At 39.3% G+C, this 14123-nt stretch overlaps 1 protein-coding gene across 2 annotated transcripts; it reads left to right on the plus strand.

Moving 5' to 3' along the window:
• The first annotated feature begins 269 nt into the window (after positions 1-269).
• elavl1a (ELAV like RNA binding protein 1a) lies at positions 270-13452 on the plus strand. 2 transcript variants are annotated; one of them, XM_088622347.1, is made up of 7 exons: positions 270-426; positions 2576-2733; positions 6459-6636; positions 7531-7634; positions 8786-8939; positions 9100-9325; positions 9953-13452. In XM_088622347.1, exons 2-7 carry the CDS (start codon positions 2698-2700, stop codon positions 10275-10277), a joined length of 1023 nt encoding a protein of 340 aa, XP_088478473.1. In that variant the 5' UTR covers positions 270-426; positions 2576-2697; the 3' UTR covers positions 10278-13452. The 2 variants fall into 2 exon arrangements, with proteins under 2 accessions (XP_088478473.1, XP_088478474.1); XM_088622348.1 differs by lacking the exons at positions 270-426; positions 7531-7634 and having other exon boundaries at positions 2578-2733.
• Positions 13453-14123: the final 671 nt, after the last annotated feature.

The following is a 14123-nucleotide window of genomic DNA, read 5'->3' on the forward strand; positions in this document are numbered from 1 at the left end:
AGCCAACCCTGATGTTAATGTATACGGGCCGCTCCGCAGCTCTGCAACTACATAGAGGGGGAAAAAAAACAATGTAATCTTAAGTGATTGATGGTACCGTGGGACAATTGCACTAGACGTTATTAGGACAAACAGACCGATCATCCAATCACAATGCGAGGAAGGCGGGAGCTCCCTGACGTATTTGACCGTGACAAATAAGATAGCCAATCGAGGTGCACATCGGGAATGAGTGACAGGGGAATTGTCTAATAGGGGACGACGGGGGGCGGGACGTGCGCAAGTCCAGTCTCTCGCCGGCAGTGGTCGCGGATCCTGGTGTTCATTGTGTCAGGAGGAGCCGTAGCTTCGAAATAACAACGTCGACATCAGAGCCGGGGTCGAGCTCTTTACCATAAAAACAGCGTCGGAGTTACGGTTAAGCAGGTGAGTCGCCTCGAAACGTCCCCACGGCTCGGTGTGTAGAAAATGACGGGGTTATGGATGAAAACGGGGGGTCGCCATGCGGTGACGAGGAGAGGCCTACGTAGGCCCCTCCGAGTAGCCGCCGCCTGCGCGGGGTTTTCAGACCGGGAATGGAAGCAGGCAGAAGGCGCTGTGGATGTAAAGAAACAGCGGGGATTTAGGGCCTGTGAGGAAAGAGGGCATGAGAGACCATATTTAATTCGCACGTTTTTGTGTTTAACGGTTATTTTCATGTTTTATTTTCTGTTTTGCTTTTACGTTGTGTTGTGTAAGTGCTTGTAAACTCACGCCCCCCCACCATCACAGCCTGCTGCCAGCCTATGCCTGGGAAAAGAAGAATGAGTCTGTGACGAATATCTTAAATTCTCCCAGTATATGTTTTTAAAAAAGGGCTTTGCAACTTGGCTTGGATTAGAAACGACCAGCGCACTAGCCGTAAATACTCATACGTAATGATTTTGTATTTACATTCCGAAAATGTCATTTGCATATCTGTCCATAAGCTGAGGTGCAGAAAAGTCGTATAGAAACTCGTTAAAGTTTTAATGGTCTTTGGCGAGTATTTTATTAATCATGCAGCTTAGTGTGGAAATAAAACTCGGTTGCATCCCCAGATCTTTGATTTTTACCGAAAGCTAAAAGGCGGCTTTTCTTTCCCTGGTGTCTTTTTTTTTTCCTGTCCTTGCGCCCAGATGGGCGGTCTGTTTCAAAATCAGATGCGATGAAGCCGAGAACGGCCTCTTCTGAATAAATTGAAGCCCTTTGCTGCGGTCCCGTAGGCTAGTTGCCGGTGAAGCCGCTAAAATGAAACGCTTAGCTCGTTTGCCGAGTCTGTCGGCGGAGAGTCCTGGACAGATTTCCCCCAGACAGCGTTTGCATGTGTGAGAAGCTGCATTTGTGGCGTGATCACAGTATTGATGCGATGCCGGTGTGCTGTCGCGTCTTTACCCATTAAATACTGTAACTACGTGTACCCTGGTAGTTTGTGTCTTCAGCAGTGCATTGCAGTGTTGAAGAATGTGCGCTCACCTCGGTGGGACTCTGGTCTGTTCACCGTGAATATGAGATTCCCTGATACCCAGTCGTTTTTCATCCAGGCTCAGGTCTCCCCGAGCACGAATGAGCGTTTATGTTTTTAGTTACTCAACGGGACCTTGTCTTTTTGTAGCTGAGGTCTGTAATCATGGTCCCCCAGGTGTTGATAAAATTGCACGACCAGATTTGCGAGTGTCTCTTGTTTAAGCCAGAAAACGCACCTCAATTTATTCTCGCAATGCTGCCTCCCCTCCAAAAAAAAAGTCTTAGCTTCTATGCTTTATAAGAGTCTTGCGTGCATATGTGAATGTTTAACATATAAAATCCTTATTTTTTTTAAATATCGTATAGTTTTGAGTTTACTTTTGTTTTATGGTGTAGTGAATTGTGAGAAAGTAAAAAACAAAACAGGTTTATAGACCTTTACCAGGGTTGTTTTACAGTTTGGATCTTTATTGATATGCGCTGGGCCCACAGTATTTTTCACATATGTAAAATATCTTCAGTCATAATAATTTAATCAAAACAACTATAGTTGCTATTTGCATGCATTGCAAAGTATGTTGGTTTTGCAGAAAGTAAGATGGAGAAAAACAGTTGTGCCTTTTTTGCAAAAATGGTGTGCTTTAAGTATTTGAGCTGTATAAATCTTCTTAACCTAGTTGTGGGCTGTAAAAAATCAAATGTTGGGAATCCACTGCTGAAGCAAGGAGTATAGCCACTGGTTGAAATCTGAAAATGTTAACACAGGAGTCGTTTAATAGTATACACATCTGTTTCATGCATTGGGTTTTTGGAATTAAAGCAGTTTAAAAGATTAATAGAGATTGATTGTTTCCCTTTGGTATTTTCACCCTCATTTTATGTTTTACAAATTGTAAGAATCCAAATTGTCTGCCAACATTTCTGCAGGTCTCCCATGCGTGTACAGCTGGAAGAAGGGTTTATAGTTAATGTAAAACTAGCTGCATTTCTGTGAAGGGGTATAGTAATAAAATATCTGTAGGCAGAATGAAAGTGATGTGTTAAAATACATGCTGAAAAGTTGACCATTTTTCTGTTTTTTTCCCCACAGGTATTTCCTGAAAAGGGCTGACCACCTTCTGTTTTTTTCCCTCCCTTACCCCGTTTTTCACAGCATATTTTTATTACTTTATTTTTTGATACCTTCAGATTTGGGATCTGTGAATTGTCTTCATGGCAGTCAGAAGGGGCCACATTAGATACTTAAAAGTGAGTAGCAGATTTGTACACTAAGAAAGTTTGTATAGAACTGTATTGTATTCAGATATAATGCCCTAAATATTTCAGGACATTATATTTTAACGCGAGTTTTCTATTGCCATTTTTTCTTTCTTATACTATCCTTTTCTTGTAAATTGTATAAAAAATTGTTTACAGTTAAAACATGACTAACTTGGTGTAGGTGCTGTTAAGCTGAAGAAGGTATGCCTACCTTTGTAGGTTGGCTGAATATTTTATAGACAAGTGTGATGAATTTGGGCTAGCCCCACCCCCCTTTCAAGTTTAAGGTTGTTACTATTTTCCTGCACAATCGGCAGTACAGCAAGCAGGGAACTTGCACTGCGCTTCAGTTAGAGCAATTTCAGGCCATTACACTGTAGAGCAAGGATTAACCAGTTTACTGAAAAGTTTTAAAAATCAGTTCTTTAAAGGCATTTTGTGTTCTCCAACCCTTAATTATTAGCTTTAGCAGTTAAGCACTGTATATGGCTTGTTCTTAAAGTTTCATGTCACACAACATTTTAACACCAGCTTACATTTCTTTGTTAGTATTGTAAGATATCATGTTTACGAATAATACTATACATAATGGGTTTAGACTGTAGTGAGATAAGTAAGTTTTACTCTGCTGATGTTGTTCAGACCATTGCTGTCTGTGGTTTGAGGAGCCAATTGAGCAAAGCTGCAATCTGTGAGGTTGTGAAGGAATGCCTTGAAGTCAAAGCAGGTGGAAGTGGAAAGTCGTAAAGCTACCCACTTTCGGTACACTTACAATTAAAAAGCTTTGTAACATTAGTGTTAGTAAGCTGTTCCTCGGCTTTATCACATTCCAAAACTGCAGTTTTAATTAAGAAAATCTGAAAAAAATGCAAAGCTGGTAAAGGGGCTGTTCAGCATTTTCGTCACAAAATGTTCTGTGTTCTCAGATGTTTGGCTTTCTGAGAGTGATGTTGCACTGTTTTATCACACTCTCTCACGGTGTACATAAAGAATAAGGAATCTTTTGGTAAAAGACCTGCTATATTACTATTGTAGTGAAAATATGAATGGTGCTCATTTGGCAGCTAGTTGATCTAAGAATCTCATCCTACCATTTCTTGAAAGACGTCTAGGTGTTGTCTTCTACAGCAAGGCTGGGTGGCTTGATCTACACTCCCACAACGCTTTACATAAAGAAATTGCTTGAATATTGTGTCAGAATCCCCTGATATAATTATTTTACACAAGGTGTAGCTCATGCACATTTTACAGCAAGTATAGTGTGAAGGAGTAAGGATTTGTTTGTGGTGAGGGAGATACTCTGTAGTGTCCTGAGTGTGCCATCCTTCTGTGGCATGAAATGAGTACACAGATTGAGCTTGATATAAAACTGAGCTGCAGGATATTTGAAGACAAGTAGTGCATGATAATTGTATTGATAGGGAATTGCACTTGTTAGTTTAATATCTAAACCTTTATGACGTAGTGTCCAGAAGCCCTTTAATGTTCCATTAATGACTTATGTCCGAGGGATTTAAAGTCACAGTAACATTTGAAAGTATTGGCAGCATTGTGTAACTTGCTGAAAGTTGATTTTCCTCTAGTTTTCTTTCAGGGTGTGTCATTTTTTTTAATGCATTTTGGAATCATTCAGCTCACAGTGGTGTTGATCATCGAGGATGTTCATTTAGAAAATCACATTATTGGCCATATGCAATTTCTTGTATTATGAATTTGTCTTTTTGCATGCCCCAACTTGCTCTCCATAAGACACACAGCCTGGGGTCAGAGCGCAGGGTCAGCCATTTATACGGCGCCTTGGAGCAGTTGGGGTTAAGGGCCTTGCTCAGGGGGCCAACGGAGGAGGATTTCTCTGCCGGCCGCGGGATTCGAACCGGCAACCTCCCAGCCACAGGCGCAGAGCCACTGCCCTGCCCCCCATTTATCCTGGTCCAGGGCCAGGACTGAAAGGCACTGGCCTGCCCCTAGCGACTTGAGTTCAGTTCGCAAGGCCTTCAGTTGAGTTTCAGCAAGTTCAGTTTGCTGCAGCTGATTCTCCCCAGCAGCTCCGGGGCTTGGACATAATGAAAGAGCCTTCTCTGGTAACTGCTAAGTATGCAGTGTTGCACAAGAATGACAATAAGGTGTTTGTCAGTGGGGAAACTTGAACATTTTGCAGAAACTTTCTGAATCAGTAGTCTAGTCCTGCAAGCAGCGTCAGCAAACAGAACAATGTCTGCAAAGCAGAAACCCTGATCTTTATGAATGTCCTCATTCTTGCAATCTTAGGTCTGCTGCATATATTTGAAACACAGGGTTTCATTCAGAATTTAGAACAGCTTGCCATTGCACTCTCAATGCAGACGTGAGTCAGGTTGAGAGCATTATAAGATGTATTTTTTTAATTCTAAACATTGACATCATTCATGCAACAAAGCATTAAACATGCCAGCTAGTTTTGGTTCCCTTTGTGAACCCATGCTGAGTACATAGCCTACACCTCTCAAGACTTGTGCCCAGACCACAGTGTTGAAGGAAACGTTTTTTTTGTAAAAAGCGCCTTTTTTATGGTAGCTGCTTACCAGGGGTCAAAAAGGCCTGTTTCCCTTATTTGCTCTCTGGCTTGAGAAAAAGTGCCAGAGAATGGTTTGTGTACCAGGGAATCATAGATATTGTTTGAACCTTATTTGTAAATACTACGTGCAGGTTTATCAATTGGAATATGATTTTCAGTACAGTGCATCTGTTCAGTGGATATTATGACAGTAGAAATGTTACGTTGTCAGCTGCAGCACAGTTTCTTTCCTTGTTTGTGATGCAATTGAAATATAATTTGTTGTTTATTTTAATCAGAGGCTGTAAGATGATTTTAAAATTGGTGGGGCAAGTCATTATTCTCTCTTGTGAATGCATCCATTCGTACTTATGCACCTAGAATATACCATTATTATTTCAGAAGTGAGCTTATTTTATTCTTAGCAAGTTACCAGTATAGTTTCATTTAGTACAGGTGCTTCTAAGTCATGTTTGTTACACAATGTCTGTTTTCAGCATGAGCATAGCATCAGGGAAGGAGTTGAAGAATTGGGTACCGTTGGTTTTAAATCGGTGTTCTAGTCAGAGGTGGTCGACCTTAAAAATGTAGCCTAGAATCACTGCTAACAGCTAAGCATTGCTTTTCAATTTAATTTGCATTTGTGTCATTTGATAAACTTATTCTTGTTAAACAGCACTGTTATCTGCTTCATTTTCCAGAGTTACCTGTTAACCTATTAATGAGGGCAGTTTTCTTCATGTTTACCATGTGAGCTTCTGCTTTTTGTACTTCAGTATTCTTGCATTTCATCTTAAGATGTGGTACTTGAATGAAATGACACATTTGATATAATGGAGTAAAAATAGAAATGGGGGAATTACTTGTAAACATCAAAGCAACGTGGTCTGTTACAGCAGATTGTGGTGTATGTTGCATTGGAGGTTTAACTAGTGAAAGATGCGTGAGTATAGTGTCAGCAGTATGGTCATACAATACACCTCTTTTGTATTAACATAACATATAACATGTTTTATTTTATTGCTTTTGGTTGAGCTTTTCTCTTTAAAAAGTACTGTTGTTGTTTTTAAAAATGAAATGGTTAGGGGCTGGTTTTCCCTATCTTTATTCACGGTACTCCTGAGCTTGTGCATGGCTACTAGTGCACTAAAATGTAACCCTTTGCCTTTCACGTTTCTAGGAAGTTTATGACATGTCAAATGGTTACGAAGACCACATGGCAGATGAATCAAAGGATGCCAAAACAAACTTGATCGTCAATTACCTTCCCCAGAACATGACCCAGGATGAGCTGCGTAGCCTTTTCAGCAGCATCGGGGAGGTCGAGTCCGCCAAGCTCATCCGCGACAAAGTGGCAGGTAATCCTCATTAGAGACACGAGCGAGTCCATAATGATAGGGAGGCCTTCCATGGCCATTCAAGATCACCTTGTCAAGCGGTCTTTGAGTGAGTGAGTGTGCCATTAACTTGGCTCATATGTGAGTTAAGTGAAAATCCTACTTTTTTTTTTAGCTCTGTGTTTTTTCAAGTCCTACTTGAAAAAAAAGTTGTAAAAAAATTGCAAACGCTAGTTTTCATTGAGTCACTATGGGCACAAAGAAGGAGCTTTTATTTTATTGCTTTTCGTATGCAACTCAGTGTGTGTTTTGTATGGAAATACTTATCCATACCTTCAGAATCTTAGTTATGGAGCTGCATTCCATTTGTGTGTGCATTCATAGAGGTAGTGTATAAGTTCCCTCAGATTATTGGATGTACGTCTTAAAGACTCAACTCTTTTTTTCCTGTTTGCACCCAAATGTTATAAAATGCGTTTTTTTTTTATTTCTGCAGCAAGGCTCAAAATCTTGTCCTCTGCACGTCAGATGATTGGCAGTTTGGACCTCTAGGTTACAACTTTTAGGACACTAAATGGATTTATTTATTAGGAGGGTGGTTTTGAGAGACCAAGGCTTATACACATCCTTTCAGAATGTTATGTTTATATAACATGTAATTAGAGATTAGTTCCTTCCCAGTCTCAATTTTACAAACATCCTAAGGTTTGAATTATAGTCTTGGCCATATTCTGTCTCCAGCAAAGCACTTGTGAATGTGTGAAGGCAGTTTTCTTTTGTACATGTTTGAACTTTATAGATTAGCATGCATTGTACAGATTTATTTTGTTGAAGAATTAATTTTTCCAGTCTACAGAATTTGGAGCCATTAAACGTTTTTTATTTTATTTTATTGTTTTCCTTTTTTTTCTCTAGGCCACAGTTTAGGGTACGGATTTGTTAACTATGTTAACCCTAGTGATGCAGAAAGGGCAATCAATACACTCAATGGGCTGAGACTACAGTCTAAAACTATCAAGGTAACGTGCAAAGAGGTGTTCTTGTATACATGTGTCAACTCATAGATGTGACTTGTGTATAAATAGTCCCTGGGCAGCAGAGGGCTAACCCTGTGATACAAAGCATCCATTTTATGTTGAAGATTGAGGAGGCGAGCACTGGGACATAGTTCTGAAAGGCCTGGTTAGTTTAAAATTGATTTTTTTTTGTCCAGTGTGCAATTGCATCTTACCTGATTTAAACAAAACCCAGACCACTGGCTTGCTCTTGCCATGAGAGTTGTCGTGCAGGATTTCTTTTCTGACGACTTTTATATCCAAGTGAGTGTTGGGGAAGGGAAAACTATTGCAGCTAAACTTGAATATTCTGTATACTTTGTATTGGCCCTGTTGACCAGATCTTAACTTTGTCTTCCATTCAGTAGCTTCACTGCTTTCCTAAGCTATATTGTATCTGGAGCAAACCCTTATTCCCTCTGGTGGGGTGGCATATCAACCAGAAGTCCTGCATGATAAATGTCTGTGCAAGATGTGTATTCTGTTGCAAACCTTTTTATATCTCCTCATTTAGGAATAGGAATTCAGTACTTTAGAGCACACATGCCCTACTGTCTACAGTTTTTTTTCTTTTTTAAGGTGGGTGGGTTGGGGTCTGATGTGGAGTCGTCTGAGGTTTGTTAAATGGTGAAAAGATTGTTGGAAAGTTTATTCAGACAAATCCACTAGTACTTGTCTTAAGATTTTTAATCTTAAGGGATTTGTTTAATGGCTACTGTCAAGTGGAGGGTAATGACACCTGGATAAATATACAAATTTGAAAGTGAAACGAGTCAGTTTCGAAATAACATTTTCATTAGGATGTGTTTAAAAACAAGTGAAAATATACAGAACTAATTCTGTAATGCAGTAAATACAATATTCAGTAGAAGTTCATCTTCCTTTACCTTTTAAAGTTTGTTAGCACAAGGTTTATGTCTTACAGGCCAGTGAGCAAGGTTTAATTTTTCCAGCATTGTAGAGAGCTGCTTTAAAGGTGGATAAACTGCTTAGTCCATGAAGAAAAACTTCCCATTTATAGAGCTTCTAATGCAGCAAATTATTTTGGATTTTTTCAATGCCATTTAAAAAGCTAGTATTCTAACTAAAAGAATGTTTCCCTTTTCTTTTGTTAGGTTTCCTATGCCCGGCCAAGTTCTGACACCATTAAGGATGCGAATCTGTACATAAGTGGTCTGCCCAAGTCCATGACACAGAAAGATGTGGAGGACATGTTCACACGATACGGCCGCATCATTAACTCGCGTGTCCTCGTCGATCAGGCTTCAGGTGGGCATCGACGCTTGAAACCGCGTAAAGCACACGTTTGTCTTGACGCCTGGCGCTGCTGTCCACTGCTCCCTTGGCAGCCTTCGCACAGGCTGATGTGGAGCCAGCCTGGGATAACGAACCGATTTTTATTTTTATTTTTTCCCTCCACGCGTTCTAGGTTTGTCCCGCGGCGTTGCCTTCATCCGCTTTGATAAAAGAGCCGAGGCGGAAGACGCCATCAAAGACCTGAACGGTCAGAAGCCCCCCGGCGCCACGGAGCCCATCACCGTGAAATTCGCAGCGAACCCCAATCAGGCCAAGAACTCGGCTCTGCTCTCCCAGCTGTACCACTCGCAGTCGCGGCGCTTCGGCGGGCCGGTCCACCACCAGGCACAGAGGTTCAGGTGAGGGCCCGCACGGTCGGGCGTGACCGTTAACGGCTTCATTTGCATTGTCCCTTAACAGCTGTCCAGACCATGAGAACAAAATAAGATGAGCTGGATGCATGTGTTCTCTACTTCAAAATAAGCTTTTATAACCTCTTGAGCTTAATATTATGATCTATTTTGGAGTTGAGCATGTGTCCATCTAGCCCTTCCTTTATTGACGTTTACTGTGCAGCTTGGTTTTTGGAGTTTTTTTCCCCCCATTTGTGAAAAAAGGAAGTTTAACTTTATCCTTTCATAGAATTAATAGACATTCATAGCTTTACTGTGTCGAATAATTGATTATACCATCATTTAAATCATTGGTCGTGTTCCAAGTTTTATTTTCACTTGTGTTGAACCTATGTCGGAGGTATATACTGTTTTAACTAGGTTTTCCTAGTTCTATTTCAGGCTATATTTGGAAGATTTTCAGAATTTAGTTTGAACTCTTCTGTTGTATATGGAGATAAGGAAACAAGGTTCCAAATTGACCCTTGTCACCTTACAGTTGCTTGGGAAAGTGGTCATCCCCCCTCCCCTCCCCCCATCAGGTTCAATACTGTCCAGCAGCATGGTGGGTTGACTCTGTTTTTTCTCCTGTAGGTTTTCCCCCATGAGTGTAGATCACATGAGTGGTCTGTCTGGTGTCAATGTTCCTGGGAACTCCACGTCTGGCTGGTGTATCTTCATCTACAATCTTGGGCAGGATGCAGATGAAGGAATCCTCTGGCAGATGTTTGGGCCCTTTGGAGCAGTCACTAACGTGAAAGTGATCCGTGATTTTAACACCAATAAATGTAAAGGGTTTGGTTTCGTGACCATGACAAACTATGAAGAGGCTGCTATGGCCATCGCCAGCCTCAATGGTTATCGCCTTGGGGACAAAATCCTGCAGGTCTCATTCAAAACCAGCAAGTCTCACAAGTAAATCACTTGTCCTCACAGATTTTCTACAAAAAAACAGTTGAAAAGGCAAATTTTTCTTTGTTAGTGTAATACCATTCTACGCCAATTTACATGTGTTTTCTTTGTCCTAGTTTATAGGAAAGTGTAGGTTTTTTTTGATACTCTGGGATGCAACAAACGTGTTCAAATGTTTTTGAGAGATCCCATGACCTATTGACCAATTCTGAGTTTTTAAATTAATTTCTGTGATGCTAGACTTGGTGATGTTACTTTGTGCCATATGCATGGTAAAATAACGCAGCATGCAATGTCTTTAAGGCTCTGATTCGCTATACTGTCATTTTTTAGTTCCATCTACTTTTTACACTAGAAAAAAATTGAGAATACTGGTTACAGATGCCTTAAATTCCTAAACCCCCTTTATCACCCTCCTTAACTTGATTTGCTATTTTTTTTTCAGGGTTGTGTAAATATCAGTAACTGAACTACCAAGCACTTGGTAAATTAGAGGTTTTCCCATTTATACATGAATCAGAGTTCCTGTGAAGGCACAGCATGCTGGTGTTCAATTGAACAGATCCCAATGAGGCGTGGCATTGAGGAAAAGGTGTTTTGGAGCTGGCAAAAGAATTTTTAAAGTTGTTTTGAAAGGGACCTAGTTAGATCCAGATGCTGTTAAAGAAGGACCAAAGAGATACAAGACATTAAGAAAGTTTACAAATGAAAGGGGGATGTTTGGGCCATTCAGCAAAATGTCAAGAATGAACCTCAAAAGTCAACCAGTGTTACCCTGACATGCAGGTCTGATGAAGTGAATTTTAATCCCACTGAATTATTTCTGAAATTCAAGAGGGGCTGAACAGGTACTGAATTACTATACAAACATTTGAGCATTGGAGTTTCTTTGCATCCCTTCTAGCTGGTTCTGTTTTATTTTATTTTAAATGGGGCTTTATGTTAATTCATTCTCTATTGAGAAAACTGAAAAAGTACTTAAGCTTTTTTCCATGCAGTTTAGTTGGTAACATATAAAATCTTTGTTTAAAATAGATTTAAAACTAATCCCAAGATTCTGGAAACTGCCTTGAGACTTTTTGGTTCTGTTAATTTTCTTTTTTGCTTTTTTGTGTTTCCTTTGTTTTGTTTGATTGTTTTACTTTTGCATTTATTCTGATCATTAAATTTGATTTTGTTTTGCTGAAGTTTTTTGTTTCATTTGTTATTTTCAGTTTTCTTTGCTTTTATTTTTTTAATTTCATATGTGTTGGGAGCACCAGGCAAACAAGACATTGACCATCCTCAGTCTGAGCTGAAAAGGGTAGCAAGAATTTTAACAAGGGATGAATCTAATTTGTATTTTAAATCCAGCTGTTGGCAATACAGTTTATTTCCCCCCATCTTAAGCGCCATACATTTTTGAAGAGGCAAATGAAGTGCACAGGTGGAGGTTTATTTCCTTTGCTGCTTTGCTGTGCTTGTTGATTTTAGTAATAAAAGCATTAGCAGAGACTTTGGGGGTAATCTTATTTTCAGAACCAAGTTAAGTTGTCTTCTAGGAAAGTCAGTAGTAACTTGTTTTTCCAGGTCCCACTCACCTAGTAGTTATCTTTAAACTTTGCTCAAACAATTTGTGAAGATGATATATTGGTTTATTTTACACCCTGTTGAAGAAAAGCTATTCAGGATTGAATTGACTTTTATATAATAGCTGATTTATCTTCCAGATGTAAGTTGGAACAGTTCATAAACAAGTAAAAACATTTGACTGAATTAATCATTGTTTGTTCAAAGTATCTTTTGGACAGCGTTAAAGACTTAATGTAAACCTGGCTATTAAATGAGTTAAAAATTAGTGGTTGACCATGCGCAAATTACTTTCTGTGCAAGAGTTGTGAAAGACACCAAGCTGGCCAATATAGATTCGAAACTGAAAAGTGTTTTTGTATGCAATTACGATTTTTCCTTTAAACAATTTATTTTGTTCTGTATAAAGAAAGCTTGACCATACCTGAAAATTACAATACTGCAGTGAAGTTAAGATTGCTCGCCTTAAGGAATCTGATTTTTATTATATTTCAGAGCACGTTCTTAGGGGGAAAATCCCACTTTTTGTTGCGATGAAGATTTTAAAGATTTTATTGTACTTTTAGAGAACAGCTTTTAACGGACTTGCGTTCAAAATACTGAGAGAATGTGTTCAGATGAAGTGCTGAGTTGAAAAAAAGTGTGCGATCACTTCAGTTGCTTTTTGCCATAGTTGTACTTTGAAAATCTTTGCATTCAGTGTGAGTGTCCTGGAGATGGCTAGTGGGTTTTTGCACTTGTTTTAACCTGTTCCTACAGCCTTGTATTTATTTTGGATATTTCTTGGCAATTTCTACCAGATTTAAAAGGCCAAATCAAGTATCATCTGGATCCTAGGTTAGAGCTTTGTTTGTCTTAAGGTGTTTTGTAGTTTTCATGTCTTGTAGTTGACTACATATGTCTCTTCAGTTTGTTTTGAAGAAATGTAAGAAATTTTGCCGTGAAAACCACTGGTTTTCTAGTATTGATGCCACCACTCACCCCAACACTGAATTTTCAATATACACACACTGTTCAGGAATGAGCTGTAACCCTTTGAGATTTTATAGCTGTATTAGTAGGGCTTACCATACCAGTAGATGGAGAGAATCTCTAGTTACCTGCACGTATTTTTTAAATGAAAATAGGGGCATTAATTTTAGTTTCATAGAAGCTCTTTGGAAGTGAGCTTCTGTAATGCATAGTTTACTTTTTCATAAGCTCATTTTCTTTCATCTTTCATTTGAAGACCGTCTTATTGCTTATTTTAATTTTGATTTGTTAATACTGCGCCGTTTTAATTTTTTTAAGAAACTGGATTAACTATAGTGCGCCACCCTTATGTTTTTGTAGCCTTAATTTATATAAGAATGACCAGGAACTTGGCAGTGCCTGTGCTGCATGCTGAGTAAGGACCAGAAGGCTTTATTTTACCCATATTGTATATGGTAATACATTTTTTGTAATCTTAGTTTAGAGTGTTTCTTGACTTTTTTTGGTTTTGTTTTTTTTTGGATAAATATTTATTTTGAGGTATCTTTCTGTTCAAAACTGTACTGTCTAACATGAATTATTTTAAATAAAAAGTCAGACACTGTTTTTCAAAGCTGAAGAAAATAAAGATGAAAATCGTTTTATGGTTTCTTGTTCTGAGCCACTTGGTGTAACGAGGCTGTGTGCTGTCATTTTCCGATGGATGTGTGGAAACCTAAAGTGAATGGAGATTCAGTATTCAACCATGATATAAAATTCAACTCAAGAAATGTGCTCCTTCAGTTACATGACCCTGCGTATTTACAGGATTCACAGTGACATTAAAATGAGCCTTTTCTTCTTGTGTAATTGTGACGCTCGGGTTCCTGTGTTTTCTTCCTTTTCTGTGATACTTTTAAAAGTCTGCAGTGTTTGTGAGAAAAACTTGGTCGGGTTGGGAGGATGGGTTACCATAATTGATGAGCATGCTTGAAAGCTGTAAGTCCTTTATTGCATTTAAGTTTTACTTGCTGCTAATGTATGTCCCTGCTTTTTCAATTTTCATATCTACTTAAACAGCGGACTTGGTAATTGTATTATTGATCAGTTTTTGTTGGAAAGTGGGGGTTTAACTCTGTTTCTTGGGGAGAAACAAATTTCTGTAAATTTTTCAGAAGCCTGTGTGATCTGATATAATATAAGCTAAGACAGATGACCCTAAAATAGATGACCTGAAGCTGTGGTTTGTCCCAGTGCAAACGGCGCCACACCCCAGTCATCTGCCCTATTCAGACTTTCGGGCACGTTCAGATAGTATGGACGGGGTGACCTG

The sequence above is a fragment of the Lepisosteus platostomus genome, chromosome 27 (genome assembly GCF_059453375.1).
Source record: "Lepisosteus platostomus isolate fLepPlt1 chromosome 27, fLepPlt1.hap1, whole genome shotgun sequence".
Lineage (NCBI taxonomy): Eukaryota > Metazoa > Chordata > Actinopteri > Semionotiformes > Lepisosteidae > Lepisosteus > Lepisosteus platostomus.